Source organism: Cetorhinus maximus, chromosome 11, assembly GCF_964194155.1.
Source record: "Cetorhinus maximus chromosome 11, sCetMax3.hap1.1, whole genome shotgun sequence".
Classification (NCBI taxonomy): Eukaryota; Metazoa; Chordata; class Chondrichthyes; order Lamniformes; family Cetorhinidae; genus Cetorhinus; species Cetorhinus maximus.
In genome coordinates this window covers 61097339-61114022 of record NC_135889.1, presented here as the reverse complement: position 1 = coordinate 61114022, position 16684 = coordinate 61097339, and the positions used below count along the sequence as shown (strand labels likewise).

Sequence of the window (16684 nt, the reverse complement as noted above, 5' to 3'; positions counted from 1 at the left end):
CATAGCTGCCATTTTCAAGCCCTGGAGACATTCTTCTGGATAGTGAGTAGTAAATGTCAAATTAGTCCTCAGTTTCAGCCATAATGAGAGGAATGGAGCTGAGCCAAAGCGAAAGGAAGAACTGATGATCATCATGCATAATCACAATGTTCCTACATGTCAAAGCATGAGCTAAACTTTGGTTCCACAGGCCATGCAAGCCCCTTCATTCTGAAGTTACCACCTGCGACATTGTTTTCTGAAGACGTGTAATGTGTCATAGATGGCCCATCCCAGTCTTTGAAGCAAAATTGGCAGGGAAGGGAATGTAGCAGTAAATATGAGGCATAGTTTCCTATAGTTAGAATTCTGTGTAGCATTATAATCAAATCACATTGCCATTCAAGATACATGACTGTGACAAAAATGTATTTTTGAATTAGAATTTTAATTGCTCATTGATAGTGACTCTACAGGCAGAGTTAAGATCAATTATTGATAGTTGTTTCCTGAAACCTGGAACTAATTACTGCCTGTTTTAATATGAGTAGCTCATGCAGAGGCATGTGTAATGCTAGAGGTCATTAATATTCATAGTCAGGATGTGGTTATGGCACATGAATTGAGGCAGGTCATTTAAAGTATTCAGTCATGAAACTGGCCGCCTCACTCAAATTTAGAACCTTTTAGGTGATTGACATGGTGCGGTAATGATTCTTGATTGACAGTTGTCTCTGACAACTATGTCTGGGATGAAGATTTGGGACATGCAAGTAGAAGAGGAATCAATGCTAATTTGTACAATCTTTCTTTATAATAAAATAATTAATTTCCGTCATTAATTAATCTGTTTCCAAAGAATATAAACTGAGAATTCTTGATCAAGTAGGTCACAGACAGTGGTTGTTAAAGGAATACTGTAACCCAAGTCATCAGTTAATTCTCGTTATTGGTTGGTGAATTGAATGTTCAGTCTTATCAGGAGGAGACTAATGTTATAAAGTAACATATTACAGATTAGTGAACAATATTCAGCAGAAAGCTATGAAAATGGACTTGCAAGGTTTGCTATTCTTCAGGATACATACTTAAAATCTATAGATGTAGTTCCTCTGAGCTTTCTTTCAAAGCTGGAATCTTGAAAATGGTTCTTTAGTTGTTATGTGACAGAACACAATCATGGAATCAAACTATCCCAATCCCTCTGCTGGGTGAAGACAGAGCGAGGAGGTAGATAGGCCAATATAACGCTATAATTGGGAACCTCCCCTGGCCACAGAGTTGTCCATCAAAAGGACTACAAAGAAGCTTTGTTCCAACCCTAGTCACAAGCCTGATTCACATTTTCGCCTCAAATACAGCTGACAATCAAGAATTACTACCCAACAAAGTTTTAAAATTGAATGAGATGACCAGTTTCATTGATGTGTTCAAAATACTTTGAATAACCTGCCAGATGGACACCCATTCATGTACAATGGCTACAATCAAATCATGCATATCAAAAACTCCAAAGCTACACATGCCTCTCTGCCTTGCTCTGGGATGTGAATAATAGCCAGACAGTAATGCAAATTAATTCCAGGTCGCATAGGAAAGCTAGCAATAATTGATCTTAGTCTTGTGTGCTCTGTCACTATTATTAAAGAATTCAAATCAATAATATAACACAGCTAGAAATATATTTTGTTATTATAACTATTTGATAGAATTATCTTTGAAACAAATGGGAGACAGAAAGTACTTACGCTGAAGCATAGCTGATGTTGTATAGTAGTTGAAAGGAACTTTAGTTATAATATAATCTTCGGTTAACTTTGAAATTTCTTCTAATACAAGAACAGTCTTTCCTACCCCTGCATTTCCAACTAACATCACTGGTATTCCCTTTTCCACCAGTAAATCAATGAAATATTTCAGAGCAACAGTTTCTTGAGTATGAACTAGCACATCCTATTTAAAGAAGAAGAAAAACATACATCTGAAATGGTGCAGTGATGTTACTATAAAGTGTTACCGAATAAAAGTTATTGCAACAGAATACATTTCCTATCGCTTAAGAAATCTCTTGCATTTACAAAACATTTTTCATTTCCTTAAAATGTCCCAAAGCACAGCAGCTATTTTTAAAAAAGTACTGTTTTGTAAGCAAATAAAACAGCCAATTTGCATGCACAGTCCCATATGAGATAAATGATCAGCTAATCGTTTGGTTAGTTTTAGCTCAGGATCCCAGGAAAGTTCTCTACTTCTCTATAAATAGTGGGATGGGATCTTTTACATCCACCTGGAACAAGCGGTGTCTCAATTTAACACCTCCCAATAGGTATTGCATCCTCTCCTGAGTGCTGCAGTGGAGTATCAGACTAGATTACTTTCTCCAGTCTTCCGTGGATCTTGAGCCCACAAACTTAGAGGTGAGCTTTAGCAGGCTGATTTCTCAACTCCAAATCCCCAAATTATTTCCATTAAGAGCTTTGAAAACAGATTAGTTTTTAAAAGGTATTAGTCAGTACTCAATAGGTAGGGTGACAAGTAAGTTCTAAGAGGGTCTTTTATGAATTCTTTGTGAATGCAGGAACTGTAAAAAAAATGTTACATTAGAGGTCATGGTATATCAGATTGTTCTATATAAAGAAGGGTTATTGTGGTGGATTTTAATAAAATGAGACATGTTTTTACCATTTTTAAACATGTGAATAAGCTATAATGCTTCTTTAAGAAATCAAAATAAAAGTGTTGCTGCATTTCTGAATATTTGCTGGATAATGCAGTGAGGGTGGCGGCCTGGGCCTGGGGCTGGGGGTGGGGAGTGGATATTGTACATTAAACACAAAACCCTGAAAATCCAAAAAATGATTCCCATGGTGATAAAATACCTTTTGAAGATTATTCTTTGCAATGTATGTTTCAAGCAGGACAGGTTTAAATGGTAAATTTGAAAATGAGTCGAATTTTCTATCTGTTTAATTTACAGAATAAAAAGACATTTAAAAATTGTACCGAAAGAGCTGGGTTCAAAATGGTATGCTTCTGTCAATAATGTCTGATTGGACAAAATATCATAATTTTCTGTGAAGTTTATCTAGTAATTTACAGTTTGTCTGTCAGCTATTTCAAAACTGCTTCAATTTAATTTATTTTTGTCCAATTAAATATAATCAATGGTTGTTGGATATTGTCCTAACACCAACATTGCAGCCTGCCTCTTGCCATTCAGCCTGGCTCTCTGTCATGATGGTTATAAAGGCTAGTTGAAGCAACACAAGTTTCTGTAAAGTTCAAAAAAATGAGTAATGCAATGTGGGTGGACATTCTGAAGGCAGTAGCTAAAAAAACTAATCTGTAATGGAAAGAACTGCTATTTTATATTTTAAAGTTTTGTCTTAAATTGCTGCCTTTTATTTATTCTAATGAAGAGCATTAGCAATGAAGCCTTGCACAGAGGTAAGCATTGATCACATCATTAATCACACATCATGGACAGTCACAAATCAAGTTCTAACAGCAAGCAGTGAATCAGAGGCAATGGAGCATAAACTCCTTCACAATTTATGATCTCTCAAATTGCATCTTTTCAACCATTAAATTGCAAGATACCATAAATTTTTATCTTCTTCACTTCAGTCACATTATTGATTCTGCCTGGTGGAATATAGAAAAGCAGTAAATCTCCAGTGATGAATTAAATTTGAGTCCTTTCTCAGAAAAGAAACCTAAGAGAAAGATCAAGGCTGTTAATTCACACTTAGGAACAAATGATGGAAACATTAAAATTTAAATGTACAACTGGGATTTGAAAGGACCATATCAATGCCAATTCCAGTCACCATCAACCTTGACTTTTTATGTAACTGTACTTTGTTCTGCTGAATTCTATGTCCTACCCCAAAGAAAAGCAACATGTAATAAGCTGACATTTAGTTGGCTAAAAGCCAGTTATACAGTACTTAATTCCTATTCGAAACAACTAAATAAGTATTTTATTCTGTATGGACGTCTTTTCATTTTCAAACCTACTATTCAATTTGTTCTGATAGAACCTACCTGTAAAGGGGCATCTGGTTTCATTTCAAAATTTGGGATTTTCTCTGTCCATGGAGTAAACTTCTTAGTATCAGAGTCAACATAATAATCAAAGACTGTCCCTTGGGATGGGAATTTGATGGTTCTCATTTCTTTGGTCCACCATCTACTGAATTTGCCACGGTAATCAATTAGCTAGTTAAAGAAACAGCCACAATTTAGCCAATTATATAATAGTGATACTGCTGATAGAGACAATTGGATGTTAAACTAAACTAATATGTTTTTCTTCCCCACAACATAAATCTTGATCGGCACAGGTGTAATGGACCTAAAGGGTTCCTTCTGTACTTTAATTTTTGTGACCCTATATTACATATATATATAACTTTAACCAACATAAGAACTACATTTTGAAATAACTTTTAAAAAATTGAAAATGGTAACAATAAGTGACGTGCGTAAATCAATCATACACATAATAGTAATGCTAAACCCCTGATAGAGCTATTTAAAGAACATTACCTTAAAAAATATTAGTCAGTGATATGAACATAAACTGAATATTTAATGGTCATTGCTGTCTATTGATGATTGTGTCCAACAACTACTGATTATAATGCAGTAAGGTGAAAGTGACTGACATTAACATCAAGGCAGCATTTGATCGCATATATGACATCAAGGAACCTTAACAAAATTGAAGGCAAAGGGAATCAAGGGAAAACTCTCCACTGTTTGGAGTCATATATCTCAGTCCTAGGGCATCACTTCAAGTGTTCCTCAGGGTGGCTTCCTAGGCCCAACTATCCTCAGCTGCTTCATCATTAACCTTCTCTCCATCATGAGGCCAGAAGTAGGGATGTTCACTGATGATTGCACAATGTTTAGTAGAGAAAGATCTGGACAACATTTGGGTTTGGGCTGACAAGTGGCAAGTAACACAAGTGCCAGGCAATGACAAGAGAGAATCTAATCATTTCCTCTTGGCATTACCATTGCTGAATTCCCTACTAACAGCAACCTGGGGGCCACCGTTGACCAGAAATTGAACTGGATCAGCCATATACATACTGTGGTTACAAGAGCAGGTCTAAAGCCAGGAATTCTGTGGCGGGTAACTCACCTCGGCCTGGATTTTTGCTCCCGAGTCGGGAGTAGAGAGTTGGGACATTTCCCAGCTCTGCAAACCCAACCCGGGGAAAGTGGCCCAGAAGGTAACATTTTTGTACCGAGCCTGGGAGGGCCCGAGTAATCCCGGAACGAGTGTGGGGGATGCTGGGTCCGGAGGCAGGCCAGGCAGATGGCTTGACTTGGTGCTCCGGCACTGTGTTGAAGTTTAATAAAAAACAGAAAAACATAAGACAGCCCTCACCCCTCACTACCCCCACGTACTCCTCATGCCCTATCCATGCCAAACCATGCCACTTCATGCCCTCACCCATCCCCCATGGACACTCATACACTCCATGCCCACCTATGCCCCTCTCCCCAGCCCCATGGCCCTTCATGCCCTCCATGCCAACCCATGCCCTTCTCCCACCACCCTTTGTCCTTACACCTATCATGCCAACTCACCCATTGGCCACTATGGGCAGCCCTCAGGGCCCATGCTAAGGTTAAATAAAATAAATTTCCAAGGTCTGAATTTTGCGCTTGTTGGGCGCGTGCAATCAGCAGCCCAGCAGCGTACGTGAAATGGGCCCCGACCGCGATTTCACATTGGCTGGCTGTTGATTGGTGAAACACGCCCTGAAAAAGGCTCAGCACTGTCTTTGGGGCGGGAAGAGGGCAGGCACCCATGGGTGCTGTTGAGCACTTCCACTAAGCTCCCCGAAGGCAGACAGCTGCCTCAGGGAGCTGCAGACCTCCAAATTATAAACCAAAGCACAAAAATGCTGCAAAAAATGTCCAGGCAGCACAATCAAGCACCTGAAAGCAGACCTCATAAAAATGCTGTCCCCCTCAGATATTTCTTTCTATTTTATATCCTAATGGAGATTTCAACCTGCCTTTGGATGAGGAAATTATTAAAACATGAATTCTGCCCACCCATTTTGCCCGTGCGACGAGCTAGAAATCGCACGGGCAACTTAAAATCACGGTCAATAGTTTTTTAATTACCTTAATTGGCCCTTTAATTGTCGGTGGGTGCTGCTCCAACTCCTGCACATGCCCGCTGACCTCAATATTGCACGTTTGCGAGATGACTTTGGGACGCACGCCCGACATCTTTTCACACAATGTTACATGTGCTCGGGCCGGGCAGGTGCCTGACCTCAGAACGCCAGATTCAGACCCAAGTGCCTATTGCAGACTCAGGGCAGAATTTTGCCCTTGGTGGGTGTGCGGGCCCCACCAGCTTGGCGGCAGGCAGACAGCCGACCCCCGCCACCAAAACGGGGCTTGCCGCCATTTTGAGTGGGTGGGCCAAAGGTGTCCTGGGACCATATCCAAAGGGGTACCTCACCTTTTCAAAAGGGTACTCTGGCTATCCAAATTAATCCACAAATTTCAGGCCTGCGCCTACCAGGTCTAATCTGTGCACATCGGGGTCAGGATTTTATGGCCTCTCCCGCCCGGAGAGATATTACGGTCCCGCCAAACTCAATGGAGCTTTAAATGGCTCGCCAAATCCGCTGGAGGGAGACACACCACGGCAGGGCTGTAAAATCCTGGCCTGGGTTTCAGACACCTCTTACACCAAAATCACACCAGTGGAGGCAGCTGCTGATTTCTATGGGCAGCTGTCTTCATGAAATGCACATGTGCAAATCCTGACTCGGGTCCAGTCTCAACCCTGTGATAATGATAGGTGCCATGTTCGGTGGAAGGACTTCCAGATTTGGGCTTCTTCCGCCATTTTCCCCATGATGGAGAGGCTCTCTGTCATGGCAAAAATCCAGGCCCTCCTGTCTACCCACCAACCATAAGGTACAAATCATAGCTGTGATGGAATACTTTCCATTTGCCTGGATCAGTGCAGCTTCAACAACAATCAAGAAGTTTGACTATCCAGGGCAAAGCAGCCCGCTTAACGAGCCACAATCCACCTCCTGAAACATTCACTCCCTCCACCACTGACGCACAGTGGCTGCACTATGCACTACAGCAGCACCTTCCAAATCCATGGCCTCCACCATCTAGAGGGACAAGAGCAGCAGACACCACCACGTGCAGGTTCCCCTTCAAGCCACACACCATCCTGACTTGGAACTATTTTGTCATTCCTTCACTGTCGCTGGATCAAAATCCTGAACTCCCTCCCTAACAGCACTGTGGGTGTACCTACACCACACAAACAAAATCCTGAACTCCCTCCCTAACAGCACTGTGGGTGTACCTACACCACACGGACAAAATCCTGAACTCCCTCCCTAACAGCACTGTGGGTGTACCTACACCACACAAACAAAATCCTGAACTCCCTCCCTAACAGCACTGTGGGTGTACCTACACCACATGGACAAAATCCTGAACTCCCTCCCTAACAGCACTGTAGGTGTACCTACACCACACGGACAAAATCCTGAATTCCCTCCCTAACAGCACTGTGGGTGTACCTACACCACATGGACAAAATCCTGTACTCCCTCCATAACAGCACTGTGGGTGTACCTATACCACATGGACAAAATCCTGAACTCCCTCCCTAACAGCACTGTGGGTGTACCTACACCACACGGACAAAATCCTGAACTCCCTCCCTAACAGCACTGGGTGTACCTACACCACACGGACAAAATCCTGAACTCCCTCCCTAACAGCACTGTGGGTGTACCTACACCACACGGACAAAATCCTGAACTCCCTCCCTAACAGCACTGTGGGTGTACCTACACCACACGGACAAAATCCTGAACTCCCTCCCTAACAGCACTGTGGGTGTACCTACACCACACAGACAAAATCCTGAACTCCCTCCCTAACAGCACTGTGGTGTGCCTGCAGATGGATTGCAGCATTTCAAGAAGATGGCTCTTCACCATCTTCTCAAGGGCAATTAGGGTTAGGCTGGCCTACCCAACAACACTCACATCCCATGAAAGAATAAGCAAAATTTGGGCAAAAATAAATGGGAACAGTTTTGAAATAGCTTACAGACAAACTGGGTAAATTACAAGATAAACGCCACAGAAAATTGCGAAGTTTTGCCTGTTCTGATGTTATTCCGACAGATAGATATCTCTCTAAACCCAACGCTTCTGATACCATTTTTTACTTTTTTTATTCTTTAAATTAATCAAATTGAAAATTCTACTTATTTTCAAATTTACTGTTTAAACCCATTCTGCTTAAAATGTACTTTGCAAAAAATAATCTTCAAAAAGTATTTTGTCACCATTGAAATTATTTTCTGGATTTTCAGCATTTTGTGTTTAATTTACAGTATTTCCCCCCTGCCCTCACCTCATTATCTAGAAAATGTTCAGGGTTATGGATATTTATTTTTGTCTCATGTACGCACTATTATGCAATTGAGATATGAAGATGATGAGCAAGTATATAATTTGAACATAGATAAGTTTCCTCAGTGAACTAACCCAGCATTTCTAAGATCTTCACTGGCTTAAAAAATCATTAATAGATAGCAATGAGCATTTAAATGCCTAGTTTATTTTAATAATACTAATATTTTTTAAGATAGTGTTCATTAAATAGCTCTCTATCAGGTGTTTAGCAGTACTATTATGCTTATGATTATTTATAACTTTACATTTAAGCTACTGTTTTAATTAACTGTTCCAATAAAAAAAAATGAAACAAAGAAATGACACATTAATACTTACTTGATCTTGGAACAATGCTCCACCAAAAGCCCAGACACAAGCAAATACAAAGTACATCTCATAGGTATCACGAGGAGAGTCTGGAGGCGTATTTTCTGGGGTTAATAAGCAGTCTAGTAGAGAACATAAAGTCTACAAGAAGAAAGTAGTTTTGTGAAACAATCTAAAATTTAGAGTTCAGCACCAACATAATATAAATCTAGACTCGCACAGGTGTAATAGTCCTAAAGGGCTCCTTCTATGTTTTAATTTTTAAGACCCCATGAAAATATATATAGTTTTAACCAGCATAAGAATGACTTTTCAAAAGAACTTTTAAAAAGTGGTAAAAATAACCTATATGCCAAAATATTATCACTCTGAAAAGAAACATTCAAAACATCCATTATTATATTGTGCTCGAGTTAAAAATTCTACTTTGTACCTGTACAATACTGTTTTCAGGAACTCGAGTAATGGTTTTAAGATTACAACGCACTTGCTCCAGACAGAAGGGAACATACTTGTCAAATAGTATAGTAAGATTAGCTCGCTCTGACTGGGCTTTGCGAGTGTCAATCCAGCTAGTGACATACCTACAAAGAATCGAAAATTGATGGTATATATGTTTACAAGAATAGTATTCAAGAAATTAAACAGCTCGGAGAATTGAGAGTAAGGTACAAATAAACTTTCTACTTACGGACTCCATCCTAAATCCTGTGGGTTGACATATATTATACCAGCCCTGGATACTGTAGCAGGAGTTGCTGCATGTAGATGACTAATTTCAAATAATAACCGCATGGATGGCGCTAAAGATATACGTTCATTGCTAGCTAAGGTCAGTACCTAGAGACAGAAAGAAAATATTAAAGTGAAGAATTACTTCTCTGTTAAGTTACCAATTGAACATCCAATAACTAAACTGGAATCAGCCAAAAGCAATTTGATTCTATCGGCAAGTACCAATAAGTCACAAGTAGAAGAAAATTACATAATCAAATAGCTCCATTTTTGGCAAGCATCTTAACTAAGTGACTAAATTTATGAATATTGCTTGAAAATCATCTTGATATTTAACTGGTTGAAAATATGCACATGTAAGATTCACAACATATATAACCCATAAAAATTAAATATAGAATGAATTAAAAAAAAACTTCAGCCCCCCACCACTGCACCCATCTCATCACACCACCAGCAACCCTGATGTTCTGTGTACTTTGAGACATCAATTCTCCCAAAACAAGAGTAATGGTTAAGGTACTGGACCAGCAATACAGAATGTGAGTTCAATAAATCTGGTCATATGTGGCTGCTAACGGAAACTAAAACAGAGTCTAAACAGGCAAATCCAACTAATTCACTAATGATAGGCTAAACATATCCTTACAAAATTCCAGTCCCTCACTACATGGTGACACATGTAGAAATAAACATAAAAAGGTACCTGCCCTTCTTCTCACACAGGAATTATTTCAGTGAATGATGCCAAAGCCAATGATCTCCCAGCTCTATAAGACAATCCCACTAATGTGCTTCCAGATCCGACTATTGCCATACCCCATCCCTCGTGAATATCCCTGGTTTGATCCCTCCACAACTTCTAGGCCATGACCTCCAACACCATGCTCCAAGTCAAATTCTTTGCTTTAATCACAGTTTCAGCTCCTGCCATTCCTACCCTATTCCTTCCTAGTCTAACTTTCAACCTTCTACATGGCAAAACTTCTCTGAATGCCTCTTATGTCTCATTTCCAACACAATGAAATACATAAGTTCCAATTAAATATTGGTCAAATTTTGTTAGTAACCTGGTTACTTGATACACAGATAGGTACCAGATCTAATTATTTCAGGAACTATATCAGCAATGTTTGCTTCTTCCTCCAGGGTACTGCCTCTGAAGGGAAATACCAGATGCATTAAAGTCAGATTCAAGTGAGTATACAAATTTTTGACAGCATCTCAATTAAAACTACCCAAACACTATTTTAAAAAAAGTATTTGTCCACGGGATGTGAGCACAACTGGCTAAGTCAGCATTTATTGCCCATGCATAATTTCCCTTGAGAAGGTGGTGGTGAGCTGCCTTCTTGAACTGCTGCAGTCCATGTGGTATAGGTACATCCACAGTGATGTTAGGAAGGGAGTTCCAGGATTTCGACCCAACAACAATGCAGGACTGGCGATATAGTTCCAAGCCAGGATGGTGTGTGGCTTGGAGGGGAACTTGCAGGTGATGGTGTTCCCATGTATCGGCTGCCCTTGTCCTTCTAGGTGGTAGAGGTCACAGGTTTGGTAGGTGCTGTCAAAGGGGCCTTGGTGAGTTGTTGCAGTGCATCTTGTAGATGGCAAACACTGCTATCACTGTGTGTTGGTAGTGGAGGAAGTGAATGTTTAAGGTGGTGGATGGGATGCCAATCAAGCAGGCTGCTTTGTCCTGGATGGTGTCGAGTTTCTTGCATATTGTTGGGGCTGCAATCATCCAGGCAAGTGGAGAGTATTCCATCACACTCCTGACTTGTGCCTTGTAGATGGTGTACAGGCTTTGGAGAGACAGGAGGTGAGTTACTCTCTGCAGAATTCCCAGCCTCTGACCTGCTCTTATAGCCACAACAGTTCAGTTTCTGGTCAATGGTAACCCCCAGAATGTTAATATAGGGGGATTCAGCGATGAATGTCAAGAGGAGATGGCTGCATTCTCTCTTGCTGGAGATGGTCATTGCCTGGCACTTGTGTGGCGTGAATGTCACTTGCCACTTATCATCCCAAGCCTAAGTGTTGTCCTGGTCTTGCTGCAGTAACTGAGGAGTCGCGTATGGTGCCGAACATTCTGAAATCATCAACGAACATCCCCACTTCTGACCATATGATGGAGGGAAGGTCATGGATGAAGCAGCTGAAGATGGTTGGGCCTAGAACACTACCCTGAGGAACTCCTGCAGTGATGTCCCGGGACAGAGATAACTGACCTCTAACAACCACAACCATCTTTCTTTCTACTAGGTATGACCCCAACCAGTTTTCCCCTTGATTCCCTTTGACTCCAGGTCTCCTTGGGCTCCTTGATGCCACACATGGGCAAATGTTGCCTTGATGTCACTCTCACCTCACCTCTTGAGTTCAGCTCTTTGGTCCATGTTTGGAACATGGCTGTAATGAGGTCAGGAGCTGCGTCCTAGCGGAACCCTAGCGGAACCCAAACTGAGCATCAGTGAGCTGGTTATTGCTGAGTAAATGCGACTTGATGGCACTGTCAACAATGAGTTCCATCACTTTGCTGATGGCTGACAGTGGACAGATGGGGTGGTAATTGGTCCTGTTGGATTTGTCCTGCTTTTTGTGGACAGGACACACCTGGGCAATTTTCCACATTGCCAGGTAGGTACCAGTGTTGTTGCTCTATTGGAACAGCTTAGATAGGAACGCTGCTAGTTCTGGAGCATAAGTCTTCAATACTATTGCTGGAAAGTTGTCAGGGCCCATAGCTTTTTGCAGTATCCAGTGCCTTCAGCCATTTCTTGATTTCGCGTTGATGAATTGAATTGGCTGGAGACTGGCATCTGTGATCTGGGGTCCTCAGGAGGAGGCCAAGATGGATCATCCACTTGGCACTTCTGGCTGAAGATGGTTGCAAATGCTTCAGCCTTGTCTTTTGCACTGATATGTGGATATTTATGGAGCCTTATCCTCCTGTTAGTTGTTTAATTGTCCACCACCATTCATGACTGGATATGGCAAGACTGCACAGTATAGATCTCGTCTGTTGATTGTGGGATCACTTAGCTCTGTCTATCGCATGCTTCTTCTGCTGTTTGGCACGCAAGTAGTCCTCTGTTGTAGCTTCACCAGGTTGACACCTCATTTTTAGGTATGCCTGGTGCTGCTCCTGGCATGCACTGCTGCATTCTTCATTGAACCAGGGTTGATTCTCGGCTTGATGGCAATGGTAAAGTAATGGATATGCCGGACCATAAGGTTACAGATTGTGGTTGAATATAATGCTGCTGCTGCTGATGGCCCATACTCCCTCATGGATTCCCAGTTTTAAGTTGCTAGATCTGTTCGAAATCTATCCCATTTAGCACGATGGCAGTGCCACACAACACAATGGAGGGTATCCTCAATGTGAAGGTGGGACTTCTTCTCTACAAGGACTGTTGGCCAATGACCATTTACTAATGATCAATAGCTGTAATGAAGGTGGTGGGGGTGAGGTAGGGTTAACACTTGCTACTATTAATGACACAATCCAGATCACCCACACTATAGCCAAAGGAAAAAGAAATAATGATAATAATAATACTGCTTAATCTAAATTCTCTTAGAATAATCCATGGGAGTGTTGATGCAGGTTTGGGCAGATCAGGAGGAGTCCTCATGGCTTTTTTCCACCCAACTTCAATATTGGAAGGGGGGAATTCTTGTTGGCAATGTTATGAGAGGTTTAGACAGAATGGATAAAGAGAAACTGTTTTAATTGGCGGAAGGATTGAGAATCAGAGGACACAGATGATTGGCAAAAAAAAACCATCGGCATCATGAGGAAAAGCTGTTTGAAGCAGCAAGAGGTTATAATTTGGAATGCACTGCCTAAAAAGGTAATGGAGGCAGATCCAATTGTGACTTTCAAAAGGATAGGCACCTGAAAAGAAAGAATTTGTAAGTAGGAGAAAGGGCGGGAGGTGGTGGGACTAGCTAAATTGTACTTGCAGAGATGAGCCGAATGGACTCCTTCTGTGTTGTAAGCATTTTATGATTCTATTCAATGGTTCTATTTTCTGAAGGGGGAGGAAAGGAAAAAGGAGGTGGAGTAAGAGAAGGAAGTCGGCCCAACCACCTGCAGCTGCTTCATCAATGATCTTCCTTCCATCATAAGGTCAGAGGTGTGGTTATTCACTGATGGTTGGACAATGTTCAGCACCATTCACGACTCCTCAGGTACTGAAGCAGTCCACATCCAAATGCATCAAGACCTGGTCAATATCCAGGCTTGGGCTCACAAGTGGCAAGTAACATTCGGCGCCACACAAGTGTCGGGCAATCACCATCTCCAACAAGAGAGAATCCAACCAGCGCCCCTTAACGTTCAATGGCATTACCATCACTGAATCCCCCACTATCAACATCCTGGGTGTTACCATTGACCAGAAACTGAACTGGACTAGTTATATGAATACTGTGGCTACAAGAGCAGGTAGAGGCTAGGAATTGTGCGACGAGTAACTCACCTCCTGACTCCCCAAAGCCTGTCCATCATCTACAAGACACAAGTCAGGAGTATGATGGAATGCTGTCTACTTGCCTGGATGAGTGCAGCTCCCACAACACTCAAGAAGCTTGACACCGTCCAGGACAAAGCAGCCCATTTGATTGGCACCACATCCACAATCATTCACTCCCTCCACCACCAACACACAATAGCAGCAGTGTGTACCATCTACAAGATGCACTGCAGGAATTCACCAAGGGTCCTTCGACAGCACCTTCCAAACCCACAACCACTACCATCTAGAATGACAAGGGTAGCAGATAGATGGGAACACCACCAGCTGGAAATTTCCCTCCAAGTCACTCACCATCCTGACTTGGAAATATATCACCGTTCCCATACTGTCGCTGAGTCAAAATCCTGGAACTCCCTTCCTAACAGCACTGTGGATGCAGCGGTTCAAGAAAGCAGCTCATCATCACCTTCTCAAGGGCATTTAGGGATGGGCAATAAATGCTGGCCCAACTAGCAAAGCCCACGTCCCATGAATGACTAAAATAAAAAAGAAGTGGTCTCAACTGATCTACAGTTAGTCAGACTGGTGCATGAAGCATTGATTAACTGCACTTTTAGTTGAAAGCAGCTCCGCAGCCCCAACATTAACAATCTTAAAGGCTTCCCTGTAATTTACTCAGGCCATAACTAAAATGTTGGGCCAGGTCCTCTCAGCTTCACTAAATGCCTTCCCAACAGCAATGGTCATAGCCAACAAGTCATCATCAAATATCCAACGGAAGGTCCAATCAGCTTATTTCACTATTCTACCTGCCTCTGCATCAACCTATGTCTCTTCAAATGAAATTGTAGGGGATGGGACATCTGTTTCTTGTAAGTGTCACCTCAGCTGGAGGAACAGGTGCGATGCCAGCTTTCTGCTCCTCATTGAGAACCTTGTATTTCACTTGTGACTATGCCCTCATTTCTTCTGGTTCACAAGATGGTCTCTCCACTGCTGCCAGCAGCTCATCTGTGTTATGTGACTGCTGCTGTTCACTAACTGCCTTCTGCAAAGCCTTCAAGAGGGCTGCTGGGAGGCTAATGGATTCTCACCGTCTCTCCTCCCATCATGCCAAGTTGCAGGGTGCCCTTTACAAATGGCCTAGGATCCACGCGTGTGTGAAGTCTGTCATCAAGGTGTTCTCCTAGATATATAAAAATCTCTTAGGTAGATAAAAGTCTTCTGTCAAGATTTCAATTATGTCAGGTGCCATGTTGATGAGGAAAGTTGCATTAGAATTTGAGTTTTCACTCATTTTTTATTCATTCATGGGGCGTGGGCATCACCGGCTAGGCCAGCATTTATTTCCCATCCCCAAGTGCCCTTGTTCAGAGGCACGTTTAAGAGTCAACCACATTACTGTGGGCCTGGAGTCACATGTAGGCCAGACCAGGAAAGGACAACAAATTTCTTTCCCTAAAGGACATTAGTGAACCAGATGGGCTTTTATGATAATCAGCTATGGTTCTGTGGTCATAGTCAGATTTTTAATTCCAGATTATTGTTGAATTCAAATTACATCATCTGTCATGGTGGGATTCAAACCCAGGTCCCCAGAGTATTACCTTGGGTCTCTGGGATACTAGTCCAGTAATAACACCACTATGCCACTGCCTCCCTTGCAACTTCCTGGAGTTGCTATTCATGTCATGGTGCTCTGCAAGTTCTTGAAGTCCTCTCAAATGTATACATTGTCATTGGGGAAGTGCCACTGTATGTTTTCTGATATTCTATGTAGGGAGCTATGAAAAGGTTCAGCCGAATAATGAGTGTAACTCAGGTTGGAGCCCCTTTGAGGTACAAATCAATCAGCCCTGTAGAAGTTGTCCATGTGGCTCTAAGCCCCCTCTCATTGTTGTTCATCTACTACTACTTACACCTGCTCTTTCTAATTGATGTTCAGTGTTTCAGCCGATGCTCACGTGAGAAATAGGAGCAGGAGTAGACCATACGGCCCATTGAGCCTGCACACCCCACCTGCCCCATATCTATCTCTCTATAGTGGATGCATCTGAGTTGTTGCTTGCAGTGTCTGACAGCTTCTGATATGATATTACAACTTCTTCGCCTTGTTCAGCAATATCAGTCGCTTCATCTTAAGGGGCCTCTAAGAAATGAGAAAGGGCATACATGTGACCATAGGATATGCAGCAAATGGCTCTGCCCACAGTAGCAATGGCACCCTGCATTAGATGAATAGGTGTGGCTGACAGGTAATCATTGAGTATGAGGTGCGAGCAAAATAAAATCAAAACAAACAAACACGTGTCATTGGCTTCCACAAAGTCGCTAATCAGTCCTTCACCCACTGCCTTGATGACTTGCCCTCTGATAATTTGGAAAGCCAGTTTCTCTTATCCCTTTAGCAGATTCTTTGCTGATAGTTATGTATAGTCCTGTCTTTTAAAAAAGTAACTGATAAAATGAGGAGCAGCCAATGAGCAATCCATGGCACCTAATTTGAAAGGATGAGCAGGGAGCATGCAAGCTGTTCTCTGGTATAGTGAGTCAGTGAGAAAACAGGGCAGATTTCAGTCAGTGAAAGGAGGCCCAGCCTTAAGGCAGCCTTGAGGGAGTTGAAGAAGTTAGAGATGGGCATGTGATTTACAGACTGTCTTCTTCTTGTTCGTCCTT

At 42.0% G+C, this 16684-nt stretch overlaps 1 protein-coding gene across 1 annotated transcript in view; it reads right to left on the bottom strand.

Annotated features, from left to right (window-relative positions):
* dnah9l (dynein, axonemal, heavy polypeptide 9 like) overlaps positions 1–16684 on the bottom strand; it is a 361205-nt gene that overhangs the window by 207454 nt on the left and 137067 nt on the right. Inside the window, exons 22-26 of the mRNA XM_078552084.1 lie at positions 9478–9626; positions 9220–9370; positions 8796–8927; positions 4027–4200; positions 1728–1932 (exon numbers count right to left, since the gene is read on the bottom strand). Coding sequence (XP_078408210.1) covers positions 1728–1932; positions 4027–4200; positions 8796–8927; positions 9220–9370; positions 9478–9626 — 811 coding nt within the window. The remainder of the gene's footprint in view (positions 1–1727; positions 1933–4026; positions 4201–8795; positions 8928–9219; positions 9371–9477; positions 9627–16684) is intronic.